Raw genomic sequence first — 27070 nt, forward strand, 5'->3', positions numbered from 1 at the left:
AAAGTTCTGAAGACATGATTCATTTCAAGCCAGGATATAGTTCTAAGGGATGAAAAAAATAAGGGTGAGAGTGGAAATTTAGAAAAAAAATCCGTTTCTGTTATATTAAATAATCACTGTAGCGGCTTCCCTGGTGGCGCAGTGGTTAAGAATCCACCTGCCAATGCAGGGGACACAGTTTCGATCCCTGGTCCAGGAAGATCCCACATGCTGCGGAGCAACTAAGCCCGTGTGCCACAACTACTGAAGCCCGTGCGCCTAGAGCCCATGCTCCGCAACAAGAGAAGCCACTGCAATGAGAAGCCCGTGCACCACAACGAAGAGTAGACCCCGCTCGCCGCAACTAAAGAAAGCCTGCACGCGGCAACAAAGCCCAACACAGCCAAAAATTAATTAATTAATTAAAAAAAATAATCACTGTAATGAGACTTAGTCAGCACAAGCATCTTTCATCCTGTTTACACGTGCCGTGCCCCGGCCAGGATGTTGTTGGCCCACCCCGTTGTCAATGCTACAGCCACTAACTGCTTACTGAGAAGGAAAGTTGAGGCAAATTGTCACTAGACAGGCTGGATTTCACAGGCTTCTGTGAAATAGACTGATTTGTATAAAAATACATTGCTGTTCTGTGTCAGTGGCCTCAGTTCTTTGAAAGATACTTCCATGATTGTGTTTGTCTTACTGATTTTGAAAACACGCAGTTTTCAAAACATCTCATTTGCATTCACTGAGGTACTGCTTCGTGGGCAGGGTAATCCAATGGACTGTTTACACACCTATTAGGTGTCAGCAACTCAGCTTGTTTGTCCCTCCGAGCCCTCTTAGTGAGAGGTAGTTCTTTGGTCCTAGTATGACTGAGAATCCTCTAAAATGGGGGTGGCAGAGTTCTATCGATTGGTCTCATGGAGCCAGTCCATGGAACAGTAGTTTTTAATTTAGCACATTTTTTTTCCATGTCAGTATAGAATGACAGCACCTTTGTTAATTGGTTTCTATTGGGCAGTTTATTTAAACTTCTTCAGGAAAACCATAGCCTTGATTTGATTTGTTAACATATGATTTTTCAGCTGAAGGTAGACTCCTAGAAATTCAAGAAAACTAAATTTACTAATAGATGATGAGTTAACATATCAACAATCATTTGGCTGTAGTGAGAAACAAGAAAACTATTAAGAATTGTAAATATAAAAAATATTCTTGATAATTGAACGACTAAATGTTAGTCCAGTATATATATTGGATTGGCCAAAAGGTTCGTTCAGTTTTTTCCGTAAGATGGCTCTCGTAGCACTTGGTTGTCTTTAGCTTCATTTGAAACAATTTTGTTAGATTGTATGTGACAGCTGTCATATCAGCATGCATTTAAAAAAAGACTTAACAAAATTGATTTTTTTTGTGTAGCCGTTTTAATATTGAAGATGAAAACATTTTTGGCCTGTTATGCTTTATTATTTCAAGAAAGGTAAAAACACAACTGAAACACAAGAAAAGATTTGTGCAGTGTATGGAGAAGGTGCTGTGACTGATTGAACATGTCAAAAGTGGTTTGCTAAGTTTCGTGCTGGAGATTTCTCGCTGGACAATGCTCTGTGGTCCGGTAGACCAGTTGAAGTTGATAGCAATCAAATTGAGACATTAATTGAGAACAATCACCGTTATACCACTATGGAGATAGCCGACATACTCAGAATATCCAAATCAAGCTTTGAAAATCATGTGCACCAGCTAGGTTATGTTAATCACTTTGATGTTTCGGTTCCATGTAAGTTAAGCAGGGGAAAAAACCTTCTTGACCATATTTCTGCATGCGATTCTCTACTTAAACGTAACAAAAACGTTCCATTTTTAAAACAAATTGTGACGGGTGATGAAAAGTGGATACTGTACAATAGTGTGGAACGGAAGAGATCGTGGGGCAAGCAAAAGGAACAACCACCAACCACACCAAAGGCTGGTCTTCATCCAGAGAAGGTGATGTTGTGTATATGGTGAAATTGGAAGGGAGTTCTCTGTTATGAGCTCCTTCTGGAGAACCAAACAAACAATTAATTCCAACAAGTACTGCTTCCAATTAGACCAACTGAAAGCAGCATTTGATGAAAAGCGTCCAGAATTAGTCAACAGAAAACGCATAATCTTCCATCAGGATAACGCAAGACCACATGTTTCTTTGATGACCAGGCAAAAACTGTTACAGCTTGGCCGGGAAGTTCTGATTCATCCGCCGTATTCACCAGACATTGCGCCTTCAGATTTCATTTCGGTCTTTATAAAATTCTCTTAATGAAAAAAATTTCAGTTCCCTGGAAGACTGTAAAAGGCATCTGGAACAGTTCTTTGCTCAAAAAGATAAAAAAGTTTTGGGAAGATGGAATTATGAAGTTGCCTGAAAAATGGCAGAAGGTAGTGGAACAAAAGGGTGAATACGTTGTTCAATAAAGTTCTTGGCGAAAATGAAAAATGTGTCTTTTATTTTTACTTTAAAAACCAAAGGCACTTTTTGGCCATCCCAGTACTTCATTAGCATATGATGTGGAACAGAGAGTAACTCATTTGCAAAGGTGAGCAGTTAATCTGGGAATGAGAAATGGCCCCTCCGTATGACTCCACCTATTGCAGTCACAGCTAATGAGCCTGTGGGCTACAAGTATGCCGCTGACCAGTGTCATCTCCTGCCTGTTCTCCCCAGACACCCTTGCACTTGGCAGTGATCACCAAGCAGGAGGCTGTGGTGGAGGACTTGCTGAGGGCCGGGGCCGACCTGAGCCTTCTGGACCGCTTGGGTAACTCTGTTTTGCACCTAGCTGCCAAAGAAGGACACGATACAATTCTCAGTATTTTACTCAAGCACAAGAAGGCAGCACAACTTATCAACCACCCCAACGGGGAAGGTAAGAGACAGTCAAACATCGTGGTATAACCCTCTCTGTCTGCTTTCTACACAAAAAGTAGCTCTCTGGTAAATGTGTGTTATTTGATTGGCACCCCAAAGTGCTTTCCTTAATCACTTGGAATTCATCATCCCTTATGGAAATTTCCATTGCTGGCTGTAGCTAATTCCTTTAAAGATGATTTGGAATAGTCAGTCAGTAGGAGGGAAAAGCAAAGGCCTGAGCAAACACCAGTCTTGGTATGTAGAAAGCATCCTTTATTCGGAGAATGTTTGTATGCTCTCAGTGTCTCCTGAGAACGTGAAAGGAGTCTGTAGGTTTCCATGCAGAACAACTGACTGACAGCACCTGTAAAGACTGTCTGGAGGAGAGATTCTGTCAGCACTAGACATGCTGACCCCCGACGGCCTTCCCTCCCCGTGACCATGCCTGTGCTTGGGCTGCAGGTCTGAACGCCATTCACGTGGCCATGGTGAGCAACAGCTTGCCGTGTCTGCTGCTGCTCATGGCCGCGGGGGCTGACGTCAACGCTCAGGAGCGGAAGTCGGGGCGCACGGCGCTGCACCTGGCCGTGGAGCACGACAACATCTCCTTGGCTGGCTGCCTGCTCCTGGAGGTGAAGGATGCGCTTACCTGCCCTTGCATTCAGTTCCCAAAGGGGATTTGGGGAAATCTTTTCGAAGAATGATGTCGCGAACAGGTTATCTCCCTACATTCCGCTCCACCTTTGTAATATCTACTCAACGCTTCAGAATAGCAGCTCAGGCTTTCCCGGCATCCCTTGCCTGGTTATTTCTAACTGGGGATTTCTTCAATGGCAGAGCCGGCCCAAAATAGCAACAGGGCTGGTAATATGACCCGGGGAGCCATGCAGACAGGGGGAGGCGGGGACAAAAGGGCGAGAGAACCTTGGACTAACCCTTTTCTGTGTGTGGGGATTTTAGGGTGATGCCCATGTAGACAGCACCACCTATGATGGAACTACACCCCTGCACATAGCGGCTGGGAGAGGGTCCACGAGGCTGGCAGCTCTTCTCAAGGCAGCAGGTAAGGCAGCCCGGCGGTCGGTGATGGAAAATGTCATCAGGAATGCAAACCCAGCCTCAATAGAGCAGCCGTGCCACCTTCTTAAGCCACAGGCCCGCTGCGGAAAGGCACAAGGAAATAAATAAAAGTTGTCTGGCAAATCACATCCACCTGCCGTAAAGGCACTGTTTGGACTAGTAATCCCGGGCTTCGTGCTGACAGGTTAGTTTTTCCTCTCCAGGCCACCTGTTTGTTTTGGATGTGGGTTGTCTTCATTGACTCCCATGACAAGAGATCTTCTTAATGTTGAATCAAACTCCTTGTAGAATTCGGAGCAATATCCACCTCAGGTCATGTCACAAGTCCTCAGAAGGAAAAGTTTATTGGTATAAGAAATGATTTAAAGACTTCCTTTTGCAAGAAAGGTCCCTGAGAAGCCAAAGTAATGGGAAAAAACAAATGGGCCGTGTGTTGAGTACTGTCATGTGCCAGGCACTAAAAATCGCTAGCTTCTGTTGGGCTAGGCACTTCGCATGCACTGTCTCATTTAGTCTTAACTTAATCCACAATAACCCTTTGAGACAAATCCCATTATTAGTCCCATTTTATAGCCAAGGAAACAGACGAGAGAGATTTCTGCATCCCGGTCCCAGGGCCCCAGTAAGGGGCAGAGCTGTGAGTCACACCTTGTCACCCTGAACTTCCAGACTCTATTCTCTCTGCTGTGTTTCTGTCCCCTGTTTTGCTCAAGGATTTGAAGGTGTTATTCCAATTCAATCCTCTCGTCCTGTGAAATATAGAAAAATTATTTCTGCTCATCCTTGAATCTCTACTGCCTTGTGTATTTAGAACCTGAAAAAATGTTTAATAGAATTGGTATCTCAAGCCTGTCCTGGCATATGTGATTTACTTCAGAGGTTATTAAAATTTTTTTAGAAAATAAATGCTTCACAAATTCAAGAAAAGAGTAGATTAAATACCTTCTAAAAAAACTGAGGCCAGGGGCTTCCCTGGTGGCGCAGTGGTTGAGAATCTGCCTGCTAATGCAGGGGACACGGGTTCACACCCTGGTCTGGGAAGATCCCACATGCCGTGGAGCTACTAGGCCCGTGAGCCACAACTACTGAGCCTGCGCGTCTGGAGCCTGTGCTCCGCAACAAGAGAGGCCACAAAAGTGAGAGGCCTGTGCACCGTGATGAAGAGTGGCCCCCGCTTGCCACAACTACAGAAAGCCCTAGCACAGAAACGAAGACCCAACTTAGCAATCAAAAAAAAAACTGAGGCCAGAAAAATACAAGAACCTTTTCTTTGGCAGCACTACATTTTTCTGACGTCACATCCCGAATAAGCAGCAGCCTCTTCCTTCCTGCTTTGTCAAGGTGACGTTCCCGTGAACAAGAGACGATGGTTGCAGTGTGTATGAATAGTGTGGGGGGTCACTGGTTATAATTAAGAAACGCCTTCAGACGAGAAGCTCTGACCCTTCCAAGAATGCTTTCTCTCTAATTCTCAGTGTCCCATGAAAGGAGTAGCAAGTAGCAGTTTCTCCAGTATATAAATGAAGAAACTCGGAAGAAAAACCTAGTCCTGGGCTTCCCTGGTGGCACAGTGGTTGAGAACCCGCCTGCCAATGCAGGGGACACGGGTTTGAGCCCTGGTCTGGGAAGATCCCACATGACGTGGAGCAACTAAGCCCGTGCGCCACAACTACTGAGCCTGCGCTCTAGAGCCCGTGAGCCACAACTACTGAAGCCCATGCGCCTAGAGCCCGTGCTCTGCAGCAGGAGAAGCCACTGCAATGAGAAGCCCACGCACTACAACGAAGAGTAGCCCCTGCTCACCGCAACTAGAGAAAGCCCGCACGCAGCAACGAAGACCCAACGCAGCCAAAAATAAAATTTAAAAACAAAAACAAAAAACCTAGTCCTGAGCTCAGAGTCATGAAGGAGATCACTTAAGGAACAGACCTAGTTCAGCTTCTCCATCTTTGGTCCTGCAGATTGTTCATCCTAGTTTCTCTACTGTTTCCGTGGTCAGGTGACACTTACTGCCCCCGAGATCAGGCAGCAGCTGGGAGAGCGGAGGGAGAAGTGGCATGCAGACCCTCTCGTTAGGCACTCCCTATCACTGAAGTTGTCAAAAGTCAAACGTCCTCCCAGCAAGATTAAAACAAGGTCCTCTTTCCAAAAGGAGAGCGTGCTAAACTCACTACTGTTCATCAGGCAGCAAGCTAAACACTCCCTGAATAAAAATAGTCTCTCTAAGCCTTTTGAGAAGTTAACTCTAGCCTTAATTTTTGAGTTCCTTCAGGTGTTTCTTGCTGCTGGCTAAGGAACAGACTAGATTTTCCAAGATTGGCCCTAACTTTTTCAACAACTCCACATCCTACCAGAAGGTTTTCTTGGCATTTTGCGTTTAAGGATCAGTGCCGTACCCGGGAGTAAAATGGAACAGTTTGGCACTAGACAGCAAGCAGCTTTGCTCTTTTGAGCAGGCAGGTGAAGAGGCTGAGAAACGTGTGGCGCTGGGCATCAATTTGAACATTTAGGACCTTAATCCTGAGCGTGCGCCCTAGTCCCTGTAAACTGTTGCCATCAGTCCTCGGGTTAAAGATGCATCGTTCACTTGAAAACTCTCCTATAGCGTTAAATGTGAGAGTCAGCGTGTTCCAGGTCTTTTGTTTTTGAAAGTGTCCTTGGCCATATGGGGTATCTTCAGTCACCTTTACAGTCAAGATGCATTAGAATTTATTTAAATTTAAATTTTTAAATTTAAAAGCAGGGTTCTGGATATTTCAGTAGAAATGTGTTTTATATGTTTATAAATAAACATGTTTTATCTATTTATAGACTCTGACCCCTGCAGGCAGTTAGAAGTTGACAAGATGTGGGTTTACCTAACGCTGTGTAACTTGACTTCGCAGGAGCAGATCCCCTGGTGGAGAACTTTGAGCCTCTGTACGACCTGGATGACTCTTGGGACGAGGATGGAGAGGATGAAGGAGTCCCGCCAGGAACCACTCCTCTGGATATGGCCACCAGCTGGCAGGTGAGTGTGGCTCCGCCTGTGTGCTGGCTGCTCCCGGGGGAGCTCCAGGTCCAGGGACGTCAGAGCAGGTGGCCTTCCTCGGTCTTTACTCCCCAAAGCGCATGCCTGTTATTTTTTAAGAAAGTCTGCTTGTCAAGAGCTGTATGTATCTTGAAAAGCCTATCTGTGAAAGATCTAGGTCAGCAGAGTTCTGAGTGTAAAAGTATATGCCTAATCAGATCAGAGTTAGATGAGAGAAACACAAAACTCACGTTACAGGTTACCCGCTCTGAACTTACACCGCAGTCGTTCCCATCTCAGTTTCTGAAGCCAGGATAGATGTTACGGTTAGCGTGAACTTCGGTAAGTGATTTCTGAACATCAGAAGAAACGGGGATGCTTCTGAGGGTCTGCACGAGGACACACAGAGCAAGCAGCCTAAAGCTTCCTCGGGACTCCGCTGGCCTGCGATCCGAAGGCGAAAGCAGTCACCGGGTCTTCGGGGCCCAGGGAGGGGCGCCAGAGGGAGGAGGCGGGCAGCACACACAGCCCCGGCCCAACTGAGTAACCCTCTTAGGGGCAGGTGCTGCGCCCAATCCGGAAGCTGCCCGTCGGCCTCCTCGCGGGCCGTGTGGGTTGAGCTGAGTGACCCTGGCCGAGAGACCGCACGGCTCTCTTTACGTTGAACGCCTGGTTTTCCCAGAAGCCTCACCACAGAACACAAAGATAACCCACTTCAGTGACCCCGTGTGGTCCTCGCCCAGGTCAGCCAGCCACCAGGTGACTTGCAGAGAGCGCAGAAAAGCCCCCGTAGCTATGGAGTTTTGTGTTTTTTTTTCCCTTTTAGCCTAAGACGTTTCTGGCCCCTCAGTTAACATGCAGATGGCGCCAGGAGGCTGACCCGAGCCCTGTGAGCATTTGTACGCCTCACTTTGAGCAAGTTCGTAAAGCTCATCCTCGGAAGCCTTTTTACTAGGGGGGAGCGGCAGCCACGGAACCAGCTTCCCAGCTCGGCGTGAGCTCAGCCCCTCCCAGCTCTCGGGAAGCACCGCTGCCGACGCGTGGCTGACTGGGCGGCCTGCACCGCCTCTGCCCCTCCGAAGGGCCGTGGCCGTGGCCGTGGCGCTCTGTGGGGCCGGGTTGGGTCTTCCTCCCCGCCTCACGCAGCTGCTGAGGAGCACAGGCTCCCGGGCGCAGAGCCCCGCAGAGGGCACGCTTATTCCCGGGCGACGGAACTGACTCCTCTTCCCAGCCCTCCATCTTCGGGGTCCTACCCCTCCTGAGGAGGACATGCCGAGTTCTCTATTACAAAGAAGCAGATTTCCCTCATGGTCCCTGTAATGTGTAACATTTCCCCGTGTTTTTCTTCCCAACAGGTATTTGACATATTAAATGGGAAACCCTATGAGCCAGAGTTTACATCTGATGATTTACTGGCACAAGGTGAGTTGTGGGAGAAGCGGGTTCTTTGAGCCAGTGTCATCTCCATCCTGTCACTGAGAGGGGGGTCAGGGTGTGCTGCGAAAGGCACGGGGGCTTCTTTCAGAATCAGGAGACCCTGGCGGGGTGCCACGGAGAAGGTCCAGCTGTAAATTACGACAGCGTGGGCTGCTGCTGACTTTCAAGGGAAGGAGCGTGGTTGCTTCCACGGGGCGGGAGGGTGGGCTCTGGGGCAGCAGTCAGTCCCTCCGGAGTGTCTCTGGTCGGTTAGGACGGTCGTGTTTCTTCTTTATTTTCTTCAGGAGACATGAAACAGCTGACTGAAGATGCAAAGTTGCAGCTCTACAAGTTGCTAGAAATTCCTGATCCAGACAAAAACTGGGCTACTCTGGCACAGAAGTTAGGTTTGGGGATACTAAATAGTGCCTTCCGGCTGAGCCCTGCTCCTTCCAAAACTCTCATGGACAACTACGAGGTAACACGTCATCTTACATCTTTGACTACGTTCATTTGACTTTGCTCTGTTGACATCATTGGCCGGAGCATAATCCCTTTCCTTCTCCCTTAACTCTGAGGAAGAAAATCAGTCATTACCCGTGTCCTGGGAGGGTTGACCCAGGACAGCAGGAAACCCACCTTGGCTGTTTTCAGACACCTTGAGACTTGCTGCAGAAATGCTACTTAGAGTGTCAGGATGGTCACAGAACTTTGAGCTCCCTGAACAAAGACGAAAGACTGTAATCAACCTTCATGCCTTGCCCTCCCCAAGAACATGCCTTGATCCCATGTCAGCACATGGAACCAGTGACGTGACTCCTTGCGGAGCCATTACCTGGTGATGCTTTCATTTCTAAAGCGAAAAGGTAGAAAAACGTGGGGTGAAATCACTTTCTATGGCGAAGTTCATCAGCGGCTCGTTTCTCAGTTCTCAGAGCTTCAGGGATACGGGGCAGACTTCACTCGGGGTAGAGTTTTACTGCCTCAGCACTCTCTCTCTCTCTGCTTACTATAAAGTGCTTCTCCGTGATTTCCTGAGTGGTCTTTGAGCTGAAACAGGAAACTTGATTCAAAGACAGCGTATTTTTCAGTTGCTCTCTGCCCTGAGAGCAAGCTCCCAGGCCGCCGGCTGTCATCTCAGGGGAAGGGGTGTGCTGTCGCGTCTACAGCCTGCCTGCTTGTCCCTGCACAGCTTTGAACACAGAAGCACCCTCTTTTTTCATTTCTGTCTCGCAGGTCTCTGGGGGGACCATAAAGGAGCTGGTGGAGGCCCTGAGGCAGATGGGCTATACCGAAGCCATTGAAGTGATCCAGGCAGCCTTCTGCACGTCAGGAAGCGCGGCCACCAGCCCGGTGGAGACCACCTCTCAGGCCCACTCGCTGCCCTTCTCGCCTGCCTCCACAGGGCAGCAAATAGGTAAAGAAAAAGGCCTGAAAAGGCGGTCGAGACATTTCCCCGCCCCGCCAGGCTGGTGCCTTCAGCCTCTGGGGCTGTGGCCGGTCCTCCCCACCACCATCTCCCGGACACGCTGTCCGCTACGTCCGTCTCCCTCGGGGACCATAGGTTGTACTGTCTTCCCCTCCGGACGCTACCATTCAGGGGAGGGGCTGTCCCCACAACAGCCACATGGACACACGGGTCGCTCAGGTTCACGGTAAATACCAGAACAGCAGGCTGTGGGTGGTGAAGGTCAGCATTACTTCTCTCGCTTCTTAAATTCACAAAAGAGAGAAAAATGTGCAGATCCGGGTCTGTGGAAGCAGGACTCGCGCCCCAGGCTGTGGACTGACGCCGCGACGTTCCCCACCGCTGCCCAGGCTCCCCCCTGCAGTGGTCCTGTCTCTCCTTCTCCCTTCAGCCTCCTCCCCGCGTTCACAGCACTGACCCGTCACCCCACCTAAAACACGTGCCCTGATGGCCTCTCAGCACCACAGTCCTCTGTTTCCCTTCAAATGTGTCCTCCCGCTCTAACAACCCTTCTTTCATGCTCTCTCCTCCTAAACTGCCAGCACCCCTTCCCGCCCCTTACTCATCCCGTGTCCTCGCCTCACTCCACCGCGAACATAGAAACAACTAGACTTCTCTCATCTTTGCACCCTCAAACCACCAGGCCGCCTGGGCCCGCCTCTTGCCCAGCCAGGTCCTGCTCCTCTAGCCCTCGCCTCTCTCTCATGCCTTAGCATTTTCTCCCTCCCGACTAGATCGCCTAGCGAGCATGCTGTAGTTTCTCTCATCTTTTCAACATAAAACAAACGGAAACCAACAAACAAACATTCCCTTGATTCCCCCGTCCCCTTTAGCCGCAGCCCGATTTCCCTGTTCTCCTACCCAGCCAAGCTTCCCAGAAGAATTTTGTAGAGTTACTCTTTCCACCTCTTCACCTCTCTCCTCGACCCCCTGCCCCTGCGGTCGGCCTCTACCCCACCCCTGCACCAGGCCTCCTCTCCTCACGAGGGCCAGCGTCTGCTCAGATCCGGTCACCATCCTTCTCAGCTCCTCTGCCTCTCCCGGCGCGTATCACAGGGGACCACTCTTCAGACAGCCTGCCCTCTGGGCTCTTCCCTAGCACGCTCACCTCCACACTCACCTTTTAAAGTTGCAGCCTCCAGAGCCCCATCCTAGGCCCTCCTTACTTGTCCTCACCTGCCCAGGACTCTTGATACCCAAGAGCTTGGCGCTGGCCACGGCGGTCACAAGTGCTGCCATCCTCCAAGAGGTTACGACTGCGTGTGCACGCTCGCCGGTCCTGACCACCCCCATCCAGCCCACCTTCATCTCTTGCCTCGAGTCCTGCGGCAGCTCCTAGCCAGTCTCCCTGTTTCCAATCTATCCGCCCACCTTCAGTCCACTCTCTACACAACAGGCAGTGTGATTCTTTTTAGAAATGACGTTCCTCCCTCCCCTTCACTCAGCCATTCAACAGATCTCTACTGAGCGCATCCCGCGTGCCCACCCAGCAGTGTTGCAGGCGTTGAAGATGGGGCAGTGAGCGGCAAAGACCGTGTCCCTGCTTTATCTGCTCTCTCTTTCAAACATCGCTTTCACCTGCCCTTCCTCCTGGCCCCCTGCCCTGCCGCGTGTTCCTTCTGCCCCCCCCAGATCACTAGCCCGATCCAGGCTCAGGGTCTTTGAGCTTTCTCGTCCCCTTCCCTGCAAAGGTCCTTACCTGGCGGGCTCCTTCTTGCCATTCAGTTTCAGCACTGGTGTCACCTTGCTGGGGTGGGAGGGCCCTTCCTAGGGGAGTGAGGACAGGTGTTGTGCACGCTTTAGAAAGGAATAGCATATCCACCAGAAAACAACCCATGTCTCCTGTCATATGACCTGACGCTCCGTCTACACAAAGAAGTAGGTAAATACTTATATTTTAAAAAGCCTTAAGCCCTCAATTTGTAGTTATTTTTAAAATACCTCACAGTTCCTAGCACATAACAGAAACCCATAAAGATTGATGGGTTGAATAAATCAATCAATAACAATAACCATGCCACTGCCATTAAGGTCTTAACGTTTTAGCATTGGAATTTAATATACAAGAAGATAGCTTTTTGATTCGTGTACGGTAGACTTCTGTTTCCTTGGTCACTGTCTCCCTATAGGAAATAATTCACATTGCTCAGATCCCTAAAGACACTTCTCAAAGGAGAATCTGACCTAATTGCCCAGTAGAGACTCATTTTCATCAAAATCATCTTACTTTTTTGGCTAACAGAATATTTTTGAGGCAGTGTATAGTGTCTAATAGCATACGAGGCCCAGAGACAGATCTCATTTTTATTTCCTACTTCTGTCACCAATTTATTTTGCCTACGTTCAGCAATTTCCCCAGCTATAAAATAGGTGATACAGTGGGTGGGAAAATACATCTAATTTCTAAGGAAAACAAAAAACAGGTACACTTTGAGTCTAGAGAATTCAGAAAGGATTCTGATAAACATGAGGCTAGATTATAAGAAAGAGGTGAAAACACTTGGCTGACTTTGATGTTTTCACAGTTTTTGTAAAGCCCAGTGTTTTCTGTCCCCACCCCCCCACACCGTGAACAGCAGCAACACCTGGGGCGGCGTAGGTGGGCCCGTGGTGACTGGTGGAGGGGAACAGGCAGAATTCTGCAACCCACGAGCCTTCCAGATGCACGCGGGAGCCCAGCGGGGATGGCAGGTGCGCAGGAGCGAGGGCCGGGCCGTGTTCCCGGTGCACCCCCGTGAGTCCGTGCTTTCTCCCCCCAGACGAGTTCCGGGACGACAGCGTCTGTGACAGCGGCGTAGAGACATCCTTCCGCAAGCTCAGCTTCACAGAGTCTCTGACCAGCGGCAGCTCGTTGCTAACTATTAACAAAGTGCCCCACGACTACGGGCAGGAAGGACCTCTAGAAGGCAAAATTTAGACTGCCGGCTGCTTCCAACGCCGAAGTAAACCAAAGCTCTGAAATTCCATCGCATTGTCCAGAGGAAGGAAGTGCATCCGAAGGTGCTCCGAGGAATACCGGCCTGCTTGGATCGCTCTGGGGTGTAATTCAAGGCCTTTTAAACGTGGATTTCTTCTTTGGTTCTGCAATGAATTTTAGTTCAGCTGACTCACCGATAGTATCTATGGTCACAGCCCGCGGCTGGGCTGACGCCTCTTTGGGAGTGCGGTAGCTTGTGGAGCTTTACCAGCTGCTTTCTCTTATCATTGCTGCTGTCCCTCTGCTGCTTTCCCACTGTCATTAAAAGTTGTCACGGTCCCTACTGGGTGTTCCTTCTGGCCGTCCAAAGCACACTTGTGCATTCAGATTAAGGATTATGAAAAGGGATATTTTAAAGTGAGAGTTATTGGTGTGTGATTAAAAAAAAAAAAAAAAAAAGGCTCATTAGGACTTCCCTGGCTGTCCTGTGGTTAGGACTCGGTGCTTCCACTGCGGGGGCCCGGGTTCCATCCCCAGATCCCTGGGGAACTGAGATCCCGCAAGCCGAGTGGCTGAAAAAAAAAAAAGAAAAAAAGCTCACTGCTTTTCCTAATGTGGTTCTCTCTGTGATTTGAAAAAAGAATATGTACATGTCAATATTTAAACATGGTTACAATCAGTGCTGAAAATGGTATTTCCCCCCTTTGCTGCATTTTGCTATTGTAAATATGTTTTTTTAGATCAAATACTTTAAAGGAAAAAATGTTGGATTTATAAATGCTATTTTTTATTTTACTTTTATAATAAAAGGAAAAGTAAATTGATGAGCTCATCTTGTTTGATCTCTACAAATATTTTTCTAAGATTATTCCTTATAATCACGGGATCATTCCATAGCCTGGTTCTCACATTCACAGTTCCCTCTAGAATCAATTTTTTGATCCAGAAATGAGCAAAAAAAAATTATCATCAAAAAAAAATATTTCAACCTGAGATGAAAGCTTTGGGTTTGTCAAATCCTTGCCAGGCTCATTTCATTTAGGCTGTGTCACTTCATCTTCCTCCATCATCATCTCACGCAAAACTGTTTCCTCTTCAACCCTCAATGTGTTCCCAATGCCTCTGCGATGCATAAAGTATTGAAAAGCCTTCCAGCACGAAGCCCTGCTGAACTCTTCACTCAAGAGGTTGAAAATAAGGGAGAGGAGAAATGGAAAGTGTTTGAATGAGGTGCTGTGGTGGACACTGTGATGGGCAGCCCAGATCCTTCGTCCACAAAGGACTTGTCAGCCCGGCTGCTGGGGGCACACTAAACCAATCCTTCGTTGTCATTTCAACAGGCTTCACCAGGTATAGATGCCATCTCAAGAAACCCACTTTCTTGCCTCATCCATAAGAAGTAACTCTTCATCCCTTTAAGATTTATTATGCGATTGCAGCAATTCAGTCACATCTTCAGGCTCCACCTCTAATTCTACTTCTCTTATTATTTCCACCACATTTGCAGTTCCTTCCTCCACTGAAATCTTGGCCCCCTCAAAGTCATCCATGAGAGCTGGAATCAGCTTCTTCCAAACTCCTGTAGGAATGTGGATATTTTGACCTCTTCCCATGAATCATGACTATTCTTCAAGGCATCTAGAATGGTGAATCATTTCCAAAAGGTTTTCAATTGAATTTGCCCACATCCAGCAGAGGAATTTCTACCTATAGCCTTGCAAAGTGTATTTCTTAAACGATAAGACTTGAAAGTCGAAATTACTCCTTGATCCATGGCTGCAGAATGGATGTTGTGTTAGGAGGCATGAAAACATCATTAATCTTGTTGTACATCTCCATAGGAGCTCTCGGGTAACCAGGTGCGTTGTCAATGAGCAGTCATATTTTGAAAGAAATCTCTTTTTCTGAGCAGTAGGTCTCAACAGTGGGCTTAAAATATTCAGCAAACCATGTTGTAAACAGATGTGCTGCCATCTAGGCTTTGTTGTGCCATCGACAGAGATAGGCAGAGTAGATTCAGCGTAATTCTTAAGGGCTCTAGGGTTTTTAGAATCGTTAAGTGAGCACTGGTTTCAATTTAAAGCCACCAGGTACGTTAGCCCCTAACAACAGAATCAGCCTGTCCTTCGAAGCCAGGCATTGACTTCTGCTCTCTAGCTATGAAAGCCCTAGACGGCATCTTCTTCCAATAGAAGGCTGTTTCATCTACATTGAAAATTTGTTGTTTAGTGTAGCCGCCTCGTTCAGTTATCTTAGATCTTCTGGATAACTTGCTGTGGCTTCTACATCAGCACTTGCTGTTTCGCCTTGCACTTGGATGTTATGGAGACGCCTTCCCTCCTTCAGCCTCTTGACCCAACCTCTGCCAGCTTCAAACATTTCTGCAGCTTCCTCACCTTTCTCAATCTTTACAGAATTGAAAAGACATCGGGCCTTGCTCTGGAATAGGCTTTGGCTTAAGGGAATGCTGTATCTGGTTTGATCTTCTATCAGCAATAAGGCTCTTTTGCTTTCTTATCTTTGGTGTGTTCACTGGAGGAGCACTTTTCATTCCCTTCAAGAATGGAAGGGAATTGGCTTGGCTGACTGGTGCGAGAGGCCTAGTTTTCAGCCTTTCTTGGCTTTCGACGTACCTTCCTGAGTTTGATCATTTCTAGCTTTTGATTTAAAGGGAGAGATGCGCAACTTTTTCCTTTCACTTGAACACTTAGAGGACCTTGTAGGGTTATTAACTGGCCTGATTTCAACATTGTTGTGTCTCAGGGAATAGAGAGGCCTGAGGAGAAGGAGAGAGACGGGGAACGGCCGTTCGGTGGAGGGCTCAGAACGCACACATCATTTACCAGTTAGGTTCACCGTCTTGTACGGGCATGGTTTGTGACACCGCAGAACAATTGCAATAGTAACATCAAAGATGACAGATCACCATAACAAATACAATAATAATGAAAAATTCAAAATATTTCAAGAATTACCAAATTGTGACACAGAGACACGAAGTGAGCAAATACTGTTGTAAAAATGGCACTGGTTAACACAGGGTTACGGCAAACCTTCAATTGGTAAAAAAAAACAAAACCAACCAAAAAAACCCTGCAATATCTGCAAAGCACAATAAAGAAAGGCGCAATCAAATGAGGTATGCCTGTATTCCAGTTTTTGAAAGTTGTATTTTTAAAGTAAAAAACAGTAGCTCTGAGTCTCCATAATTCTCCAACAGCAAACCCGTGCCTCCGTTCCTCCCCCAGTTCATTCCTCTGTGAGAAACAGTTATTTTCCAGGCGGCCACGACGAGGCCTCCAGTCTTACGGTATCGTGCTGACACTCCTCCTCCTCAGGGGAGGGGCCTACGTTCCTTCCCTGTACGTCTAGCCGGGTGTGTGACAAGGGGAGAAGGGATGCTAAGGGATCTCCAAGGTTAGGTAAGAAAATGCAATACAACTTCAGTCCCCCTGGGCCGGGTCTCTCCCTCCTGGAACCCAGTCACCAGGCATGCTCTGAGGGAGCCAGTGGCCACGTGGAGAAGCCACGTGTAGGTGTTCAACCAACAGCCTTCACCAAGGTCACAGCCAATGCCGGCGTCAACCGGCAGACGTGTGAGGGAGTGAAGCTTTGAGAGGATTCCAGCCAGGGTCACACCTGTCTAGCCTTCACGCTGCCTCAGCTGACACGCGGAGGCCTGCCCCAATGGCACATTCAGGAGTAAATGAAACAACGGCTGATGTTTTCAGCCTTAGGTGTGGGGTGGCTTGTTACCTTCTCCAGGTCTCTAGCCCAACAATTCCCACACCAGGAGGTCACTTTAAAGAGAAGCTGACGGCAGCAGGAACAATGAAGCAACTCATGCCCAGACTAAAAATAACATTCCCCTACTTTAATAAGAAGCCCTGCTTCTGTTCCAGAAACTTCCTCTCTCTCCTCCCAGATCGCAGCGCTGGCCTGAGCCTCTGCATGGTGCTCAGACAAAAAGGCTACCAACGCTGTCTGTGCCTCTGAGGAAGGAGTGTTTTTCATTTTGGACCAGCAGATGGGGAGAAATACCGGAAGGAATGCAGGAGACAGGTGGAAAGCTACAATGGGCCTGAAATTAACCTTCCCAGAAAGCTGTCTCTCAGCAGGAAGCCATTTAAAAATAGCTTCCTGGACTTCCCAGGTGGTGCAGTGGTTAAGAATCCACCCGCCAATGCAGGGAACACGGGTTCGAGCCCTGGCCTGGGAAGATCCCACATGCTGCGGAGCAACTAAGCACGTGCGCCACAACTACTGAGCCTGCGTTCTAGAGCCCGTGAGCCACAACTACTGAGCCCACGTGTCACAACTACTGAAGCCCATGTGCCACAACTACTGAGCCTGCGTGCCAGAACTACTGAAGCCCGTGCACCTAGAGCCCGTGCTCCGCAGCAAGAGAAGCCACCGCAATGAGAAGCCCGGGCACTGCAACGAAGAGTAGCCCCCGCTCGCTGCAGCTAGAGAAAGCCCGCGCGCAGCAACGAAGACCCAACGCAGCCAAAAATAAAAATAAATAAATAAATAAAATAAAAATAGCTTCCTTAGAACCTTCGTCATCTTTTGCGCTTTCTATACCCTGCAAGCACAACCTAGACTTTCTCAGGATTGGCGGTCTTTCTTTTTTGGCTGTAGCAAGCCAGTCTGCTGCTCATTTACCCACCGGCGTCCCCTGCAGTAGTTGGATGTGGCGAGGAGATTCCTGGCACCATCTCGGAGGGCAGCCCCACAAACCCACAAACCGGACCCTCTGCATCTTAGCAGGAGAAAAGAGGGGAAGGAGCCAGGCAGATTTGAGCATCTGTTATTTGCCAGCCCCTTTGCTTTAATGAATTCTACTGATGATTCTCATGACATCCCTATGGGGTACATATTTAACCCCAATTTTACAATGAGGAAACAGATAATCTGAATATTAACTCACCCCACGTTCAAATCCAGGTGTGTCTGATTCCACAGGTTGTTCTTTAGCCATACCTGAAGTCCTGTATTGAAGAGAGAAAGAAAAAAATCCATACAAATCTGTATAAGGATGATGGAGTCATAATGTACCCCAGGCAAAATGCAAAGTGAACCCAGAGTATCACTAAAAAGATATGTGGCTTAAATGTTCAAATGACTTGATTTTCCCTGGAATAACAGGCTAAGATGCTTAACTATGAATTATTCATAGACTGGAGGTCTCTAGTTGCATCTCTACCTCCTCCTTATTTTGTGTTTTTGGGGGAATTTTCTTTCTGACTGTGCTTCCGCAGGTAATGGACTTAGGGAGGCACAAAAGTTAAGAGAAGATGAAACTAAAATTCTTTTATTTTCTTAAGGATCACAGAACTTAGGGCTAGACAATACCTTAAAGATCATCTAAACAAATCATCCAAATTGCCATCTTTTTCTAAACACCTACGACGTGAAAACATCTCCTCCCTATAATCCTCAGTATAGCTGCTGCTTTGTTTCACCACCAATCCCAGAGACCACAAGTTCCTGTCCATGGGTTTTCTAGGTTCATCAGTTGGGTTTGGGGTTGAGGGAGGTGCTGAGGAGGGGCGTGAAATTAAATGGATAGCATTCTCCGTTATTATAGATTCCACTGTGTCTATAATAGCCTGCTTCCATTACCCTGGACAAGTGACTAGGCCCACAAATTGTTAAAGTTTCTTAGAATAAGAGGGAGGAAGGGGCTGAGACAGCATTTTCTCACCTCCAACAATTAGCTTTTCCATGTTGATATCTCTCTCCAAAATGATTATTTCATTAAGATATCACAACAACCCTCAAGGAACGAAGATATGTATTCAGTCTAGATTTCTTGAGCATCTGTCACCTGCCAGGCACTACAGTGAGTGGTCACTCATTATCCCATATTACTTGTTCAAAAACTCTGTGAAGTAAGAACTTTGTTGCAATTTTACAGATGAGGAGACTGAGACACACATAAAGCATTTAACCACAGGATCTCCTGACTCCACTAATGTGTTTTAATAAACCACACTTGCAGTAGGGGAAAGGGGTGAGTAGGGCGTCTCTCTTCCACATAGTCATGAAGGGATCCAGGCTGACAGTGACTCTCCCTCCAACCCTTGGCTCCTAAGGTCTTGCTGGGAGTAATAGTCCAGTAAGCTGGAAGGGAGAGCACGGAGAAGTACGTGTGGGAGTTTAGAATGGGCCCCTTCCTCCCTCACACTGCACGGGAAAAAAAACTTTAGTCCCATGGTCACACCAAGAGCTGGAAGGCTACCTACGTGGGTGATCTACTTTTGTTCCCAATATTAGGAGGGGGCTTGCCTTTGGCGAACAGGTCCCAGTTTCTCGCACAAATCAAAATTCCTTACCTAAAGGATGGAGATTGAACCTGAAGTTCCTTCGAGTTCCAACTTGTGTGCAAACATCCACTCACTCTGAGTCACCTGCAATCATGGTAAATGGCCATCACCAAGGGCAAAATCATTTCCCTGGATTAAGAAGGAAAGATGCATTGTAAGGACAATGTCACAGGTTCTCTTAAGGAAATCCTCAGAGATGACCAAGGGTATTAGATCAGGTAGGATGAGGGGAGTGACAGTTACCGCAGCAAAGTCTTGTTATCCCTGCTCTGACTCAGGAGGACTCCCGCTCTCCAGCCTCCATGGTCTGTAGGCCCTTAAATGCTGTGCAAGAGCCCTTGGGCATGTTGATGCCAAAGTTGAAGGTCTTCAAGTGGCCGTGGTGCTTGGGATCCCACCCAAAGGAGAGGGACAAGCAAGTTCATCTTTCTTGCAGTCTGCAGAGAACTGGCAGAAGACTAGCAGATGAAACTGAATTCTAGCAATCCCATCTCCCAGGCTTCCTTCTTGGGACTCAGGAAGCAGAGCTGGTGCTGAAGATGGTGCGAGGAAACCTCGAATACGATGGCATCAGCTCAGGGAGGGTGACGAGTTGATGCCGGATACCAGATAACCGTGTTGCTAGGTCTATTCTCTGGCCAGAGAGAGATTTTTTCTTTCCAAACCTGTTTTACAGTTTTCCTTCCCTTTCCTAAGGCAAGAATGCACAACTGAAGTTATTTTTGCTTCAAAACTTTTAAATGAGAAACTTCATGCCATGAATTTTTTTCTTTTGCAGGACAACCAGTTTGTCATTTTGTTCAAATGTAAATGTTCTCTTTTGCTTTTGAAATAAACTTCCTTTCGTAATTTTGAAAATAAAAATAAAAACAAAACTTGTAAACGTGAATGCTGTCATTTACAAGATATTTTCAAATATTCATTCTCATAACAATCTGAGAAGTAAAAAGCAGGCAGGGGGAGTAATTCCTGCCATTTTCCACAGAAAGAAAACGATGCTGATGTGCCTGGAGGTCCCCAGTCCAGTGTAAGGGGCTCGACTCAGCCATCAGTGCTCACACTGTGCTCCACAGCCAATCACGGAGGGCACAGCTCTGAAAGGGAAGGTGGCAGAGACATGCCCAAGAGGGGGTAGGCGAAGCCGCCCAAGTGCTGGCACTGAAGGCTGGTAAACCAGCGGGAAACCGGCATCCCATCAACAAAGGGCTCGGTACCTTCAGTACGTGAGGCACTCACACTAGTCTCTGCAAATGAACCCCAGAGGGGCCACAGGAGTCATGCTGGTTTTCTCTCCCTACCCATCCTCCTTCAGCCTCACTCTCCTTCTTCGGCTTTGGAGCCCTCAGAAGCTTCATCTCAACACCCTGCCTGGTTCTGCCCATTTCCTTGTGTCCCTTCCATCCCACCAAAATTCAAGCCAGGGCCTCCAAAATGCTCCCCAAGGGGCACCGTGTTAATGCAGAATCCTGTCTCATAGCTGAAGCACAGCCTGGCCCAGAGAGGCCGAAGGATCCGCAATCACATCCCCGTGAAGACCCGCCGCAGCTCCACAGGCAGGTACCGCCACCGGAGCAGCGCTGCCCCAAAGAAACAGTCCCGTCTCCTTCCTAAGTACCACCCCCCGCACCCCTTCCATCACTGCCTGGGCCCCAGCACCAGGGGTGACTTTACCTCTCCCACAGACGGGGACATACATGCTCAGGAAGTATTTATGTGCTCATGGACGACTGGGCAAGTCAGCCTGATGCCAAAGCAGCCCTTAGCTGGCTTCTCCTTCCCAGTGTTGATCTGGGAAGGTCAGAGTCACCATCTGGCCCTGACTGCTTTCCTAGCTCACGAAAAGCACGTCTTGAATGATGATCAACATATGCACACAGCAAATGCGCCAGGGACCGTTTTAGTTCTGAAAGGCAAAGAGACTCCAGGTTTAAAGCTTCAAGAAAGAATGTGTGGCCAGCGAGTCACCCACATGCCCACGGGGCTACCCCCTTAGACAGAAGAGGCCATGCCGGAGCAGGAAAGACCCTCCATCGCTCCCTCCATCACCAGAAGTCTGCGCCTTTCTGCAAACCAGGCCGTAACTCACGGTTTCAGTCCTTCTCGCTCTCCGTTACCGTGACTTTTAAGAGATCATCTGACTTCTCCCCCATCAAGCAGCTATTCCGGAGGCTTTGTGCCAAGTTTGCATAGCTCCATAGCAGTTAAATTAGGATTAAATATCATTCAGATGCCTTTTTGCCCAGGTAGCAACAATGAAGGGAAATGAAATAAACTGAAAGGCAGAGAGCAGAAAGTCTCTCTGCAGGTCTGACCCTTGAGATCAGCCCTCATGGGTGCCCTGCCTCTGAGCCCTGGAGCTTAAACAAAGCTGCTGCCTTCCTTCCTCCCTCTCTCCCTCCTCCCCGCTTTCTCCCTCTAGCCATCCCTCTTTCTTTCTCTCCTTCTCTCTCCCCGTCTCTATCTTTCAAGAAAGACTCCAGAATTCCAGGACACTGGCATCCAGCTCTCTGAAGCCTGGACAGGAGACAGGGGACGGGGGACAGGGGACGGGGTCAGGGTGGGAGGAGTCCCTACAAGCTCTTCCTTAGACTCCCCTCCCCGCTTTACTCTGGGGGAGCTTCTGGGAAACCAGTGCCCTGGCCCAGGGTCCCCTCCAGCCACCACCAGCCTCATTTCCTGTGCACAAGAGGCCTCTGCTGGAAGAAGCAGAACTTTGCACCATCACCGAACAGCTGGCATGCCTCTTGCTACTCAAATTTTTGCGTCAGTAAAATTGGAAGGAGGCTTACCAAAAGAAAGATATTTAGAAATTCTTCGGCTTACTGCCTGAAAATTTCTCCTCCAACTCAGGTCACAGAAGCCTGACGATTATTTTCCCTTGGAAGAGAAAACTTAACTCATTCTGTTTCTTTTGGCAAGGAAAACGTAAGACCCCGAGGCCTGATCAGCCCAGCCACAGCCAACTGTATTCTTTGAGGAATAATCATCACAAGCCACAGCATTTACAACTCACTTACCCATCCTAGGCATTGTACATCCTTTATTTTACGTAATCCTCACAATTCTATGAGATGGTAATTCCTATTAACCTCACCTTAAAGATAAGGAAACTGAGGCTTAGAAGTTAAGTGATTTGTCCAAGTTCAGTACGTGTTAGAGCCAAACTTGCATACTGGAGGTTTAATATCAGAGCAAGAGCCCATACTGCCCTCTCCAAGGCCCGGCTATGTCTCACCTCCAAGCCCTGCCTTTATCCACAAGAATACTTTTGATTACAAAATCAGAACACCTGACTATGAGTGGATTAAACAAATAGAGGCTTTCTTTTTAAAATATCATTGCAAGAAGATCGGAGATAGATCTAGATTTTACATGGAATCTTGCCTTTTAAAAATGTTAATAAGTAATCCAACTTTTAAAAACACTGCTTGGGCCTACAAAATCATCTGCTGACCAAATATGACTTGTGTAAGACCTGAACCACACTTTCTGCAATCGTACTTTCAAAATGACCAGGCAGGGGAATTCCCTGGTGGCGCAGTGGTTAAGAATCTGCCTGCCAATGCAGGGGACGCACGTTCAATCCCTGGTCCGCAAAGATCCCACATGCCGTGGAGCAACTAAGCCCATGCGCCACAACTACTGAGCCTGCGCTCTACAGTCTGCAAGCCACAACTACTGAGCCCACGTGCCACAACTACTGAAGCCCACATGCCTAGAGCCCATGCTCCACAACAAGAGAAGCCACCACAATGAGAAGCAGGTGCTCAGTATCGAAGAGTAGCCCCTGCTCGCCACAACTAGAAAAAGCCCGCATGCAGCAATGAAGACCCAATGCAGCCAAAAATAAAATAAATTAAATAAATTTTTAAAAAAATGTCCAGGCAGAGTGATGAGCTGACAGCTCTGAGACAGAATCAAGGTCCTTACCTCTCCCCTTCCAGGTGCCACTGCTGCCCCCTCATTCCTATGGGCTCCCCTGGATAATGCTGTTTCCAACCCTCATCCAATGCCCTGAGCAAGTGCCAGTCCTGCCCACCTCCCTAGGCTTTCTTTGATGACTTAACACAGAGGTAATGATAATGATAATAACATTTATTGAATACGTATTGTATGCTATCGATATCTATGCATCAACCCATTTAGTCCTCACAGTTAACATATGATGTATGATTATTATTATCCCACGTGTACAGAAAGACCCAGTAACTTATATGCAATGTCAAACAGCCTACTAATGGTAGATCTGGAACTCAAACATATGTATGTGTGATTTCAAAGCCCATACCTTTAACTGTTGTAGGATGCTTTTGGTTATAAACTCAGAATACCTGACTACAACTGGATTAAACAAATAGGCCTTATTTTTTCTAAGACCAGAGTGAGATGATTACAAGGCTAGTTCAGTAGTTCAACATCTCTGACATCCCCCTATGTCAACAATGTTTCCTCAAGGTCACAAAAAGGCTGCAGCAGCTCCAAGTATCAGGCCTCACACAACAGCCTCTTAACTTCAGCAACAGCATAGGGTTCCTCCTCAAGTCTCTCTCTTATCAGGCAGGAAAACCTTCCCTCAAAACCCCACATTAAGTATCACCTTATGTTTCATTTGCCAGAACTGAGTCACATGCCTAACCCTAGACCAATCACTGGCAAAGGAGAATAGGATTAGTATAACCAACTATGATTCAGTCCCTGGGGCTGGACGCATAGCCACTTCTATTAGCAGAGAACAGAAGGAAATAGCTGTAGGATGGCCTGCCAATAATCTCTGTTCCAACTACAGGGAACATGTGAATTGTCTCCCAGGATCCAGTAAATTTTACAAAAGCTGTGATAAGTAACATTACCGAATAAGAACAAAGGGTTGTTCCCACATACATTATGAGACAGGAATGAGTACCAGTTCTCAACCAGAAATTTCCATGATCCCAACATCCCATTTCCCCAGATTTCTAGGCCATTTTGGTGTTGCTGTCATCCTTTGTACTCACTCACTGCATACATAGCACAACGCGGCACAAGCTGGTGCTCAATAAATCCCGTGCAAAGGCTGAGACCTGACCTAAGGAGTTCAGCTGCATCATTGTTGCATACTTTCTTTTCATGGCAGGATTCAGTAACCTCTGTCTAAAGAAAATGAGAGACAGTTATAAAACATGACACAGTGATGTGATGCCCTTATTTCTGCAAAGCCTGTTCACTGTTTGGCCCCTATTCGAGGGCAGGTTAGTCCCCTTCAGCTTATTGATCACAAGCTCAGAGCCCAGCCTAGCTGACCAGACAGTCTTGTGCTTTTCCTTCCTCGTGTATTAATTACAGTGACAGCCTTTTAAGACTCCTTTCTCAACTGACATTTTTTTCATTTATTTTTTTTTATCATAAACTTTCAAAAAAACTTTCCTAAAGTGTTGAACAAGATGGCCTTATCCTACGTTGCTCCCCCAGAGAATATTCTTGTCTCAAATCTGTGTCACTTTAGGAATGCTTGGGAAATATATCTCTCTCTCCTGTACTCCAGTTCAGTTTCATTCCAATAGCGAACAAAATCTTCCTGTTTGTTTTCCAAAGTCAAGTAAGAGGAAAAATGAGAAGAGTTTTAGTGAATGTGATTGAGAGTATTACCATTTTTGCTGTTTTCTTGATTCTAAACTGGGAAGATGCAATCCTGTGAGCTGACCTCTTTCCATCTCACTCTCTGGAATGTGCTTTGCAGCCACAGAGCAGAAGGACCGGATCCTGGTCTTCCCATTCTATTAATGTTTGCATAACCACTAACAGAAAAGCCTTCTCAGAAATCCAAAGCCAAGAGTGAGTACATCCAATTCTATGCCAGCAAATGTGGCAAAATAAATCTACTAAAATGGCAGAAATTATTAACCTCGGTGCCACATACAAACTGTGAAAGAACGTTTTGGATCTAACTATTCTCTTACAGAAATAATGTATATACAACATTATTTCTCTCCTTTTATAAATTGTTGTCAGCATATATTTATGTCCATTCATTAATTTATTCTTCCTTTATAAATTCATTAGTTTCTGACATCTCCCCCCCTACACACACACTTTAAAAAAAATTCTTAAAAGACATTTGCCTTGAGGAGGGGAATTAAGATGGTGGAATAGGAGTACACAGAGCTTACCTCCCCCCCCCTGCACAAACAGATCAAAAATACACCCACTTGTGGAACAATTCTCACAGAAAACTAACTGGGAACTGGCAGAAGAAATCCTATACGACCAAAGCTGCTAGAAAGATCTCCATGTAACTGGGTAGGGCGGGAAAAAAGCATCAGGCCGGGACCTGTGCTCCTGGGAGAGATCTGTAAGGAAAAAAGGTCCGCATGGGTGGACCCTCGCCCAGAGGAGTGAGCCGGTTGACTCGCAACCTGGGCGTCCCAGTCCTGGGGTCCTGCAAGGAGGAGACAAGACCCCTTGCCTATCAGGAAATCTGCTGGGACAGACAGGAGGGCTGGAGAAGCATAGACTTTACTCGCAGGGAGTGTGCACGCTTGCAGGCATGCTAATAGTCAGGGCAGAAAAGGCCTTGAGCTGGCAGCTGCCACCACTGCACACTTCCCAATACGAAGGGTCAACCAACCAGGTCCTGCCCACTCCTGCCCACTCGCACGCCTGCTGTGAGATCTGGGCGAAGATTCGGTCTAGCTGCACTGAGACAGACTGGGGCGCCTGGGGAGTGACCTAGGTAGAGCCACCGAGACCCCTGTCAGCACGTGCTCTGGGCCGGCGGTCCAGCCGTGACAGACATCATCAGCACGCGCTCGGGGCAGCACCGCAAGAGCGCATAGCATCTAAGCTCTGAATCTCGGGCAGACGGGCCCAGGAAGCATGCAGGAGCAGGCGGCAGCTCTTTCCCAGAGACAGCGCCCTGGCTCTTCCCACCATGGCTTGGCACCAGACCTGGGCACACAGATCCAGGGAGAAGTCTGCCCCAGAGGCAGCCCAGATCTTAGGCACCTCAGTTCCTGCAGACACAACGCCCCGACACCCAGTCCCAGCCCGCTCCACACCACAGCCTAGCACTAGATCTGGGACAAACACAACAGAGGAAGAGATGTGGCCTTGGGTTGCTTTTAAGCGGAACCATGGATGGTTCATACACCACCTTTGGGGCAGGGCACACACTCAAGGGCAAGGGGACCTGACCAAACCCAACCCTCAGGGCTTCTACTCCAACAGTGGGGCAGCAGACCCTGCCCCTGACAGGGCGGTGACAGCCGCAGGGGAAGGAGGAAGCCCCAGCTCACATCCAGCATGGGCCCTAGACATTACAACACCAGCCACTCCCCCTTAGCCAAGCGGGAAACAGCCAGCACACTCTTAGGAAAGGCGTGGCTGGCATCCCTACCAAAACCAGTCCTTGCACCAAAAGCATCGAACACACAGAACACACAGGACACTCCCACATAAAAACACCCCTTTAGAGACTTCCTCTGGTGGCGCAGAGGTTAAGAATCCATCTGCCCACACAGGGGACATGGGTTCGAGCCCTGGTCCGGGACGATCCCACATGCTGCGGAGCAACTAAGCCCGTGAGCCACAACTACTGAGCCTACACTCTAGAGCCCGCGAGCCACAACTACTAAGCCTACACTCTAGAGCCCGCGAGCCACAACTACCGTGCCCATGTGCCACAACTACAGAAGCCCATGCACCTAGAGCCCGTGCTCCACAACAAGAGAAGCCACTGCAATGAGAAGCCCGTGCACCACAACGGAGAGTAGCCCCCGCTCACTGCAACTAGAGAAAGCCTGTACACAGCAACAAAGACCCAACGCAGCCAAAAATTAATAAATAAGTAAAATAAATTTTTAAGAAACATCCCTTTAACCCCTTTAAGGCCACAGTAGATAACTTTCTCTGTCTCTATGAATTTAGGAGAAACAGTTAAGTAAAATGAAAAGGCAGAGGAGCTACTCCCAATTAAAAGAACAAGAGAAATCCCCTGAAA

General features: G+C 47.8%; 1 protein-coding gene and 1 long non-coding RNA gene across 5 annotated transcripts in view; one reads left to right on the forward strand and one right to left on the reverse strand.

Annotated features, from left to right (window-relative positions):
• Window positions 1-13590, forward strand: part of NFKB1 (nuclear factor kappa B subunit 1) — a 124514-nt gene extending 110924 nt beyond the window's left edge. Inside the window, exons 17-24 of the mRNA XM_082462377.1 lie at window positions 2690-2891; window positions 3338-3507; window positions 3836-3938; window positions 6841-6965; window positions 8321-8387; window positions 8687-8859; window positions 9618-9798; window positions 12609-13590. Of these exons, the coding sequence (XP_082318503.1) occupies window positions 2690-2891; window positions 3338-3507; window positions 3836-3938; window positions 6841-6965; window positions 8321-8387; window positions 8687-8859; window positions 9618-9798; window positions 12609-12766 (1179 nt within the window). The 3' untranslated portion in view covers window positions 12767-13590. The remainder of the gene's footprint in view (window positions 1-2689; window positions 2892-3337; window positions 3508-3835; window positions 3939-6840; window positions 6966-8320; window positions 8388-8686; window positions 8860-9617; window positions 9799-12608) is intronic.
• Window positions 3945-26270, reverse strand: LOC309661087. 4 transcript variants are annotated; one of them, XR_014263848.1, is made up of 5 exons: window positions 24090-26269; window positions 21885-21972; window positions 17697-21367; window positions 11549-11616; window positions 3945-4346 (listed from the first exon to the last, which is right to left on the reverse strand). It is a non-coding gene; the product is annotated as an uncharacterized lncRNA (long non-coding RNA). The 4 variants fall into 4 exon arrangements; XR_014263846.1 differs by having other exon boundaries at window positions 17697-21972; window positions 24090-26270; XR_014263847.1 differs by having other exon boundaries at window positions 17697-24225; window positions 24721-26269.
• Window positions 26271-27070: the final 800 nt, after the last annotated feature.

The sequence above is a fragment of the Balaenoptera physalus genome (genome assembly GCF_965194825.1).
Source record: "Balaenoptera physalus genome assembly, chromosome: 5".
Taxonomy (NCBI): domain Eukaryota; kingdom Metazoa; phylum Chordata; class Mammalia; order Artiodactyla; family Balaenopteridae; genus Balaenoptera; species Balaenoptera physalus.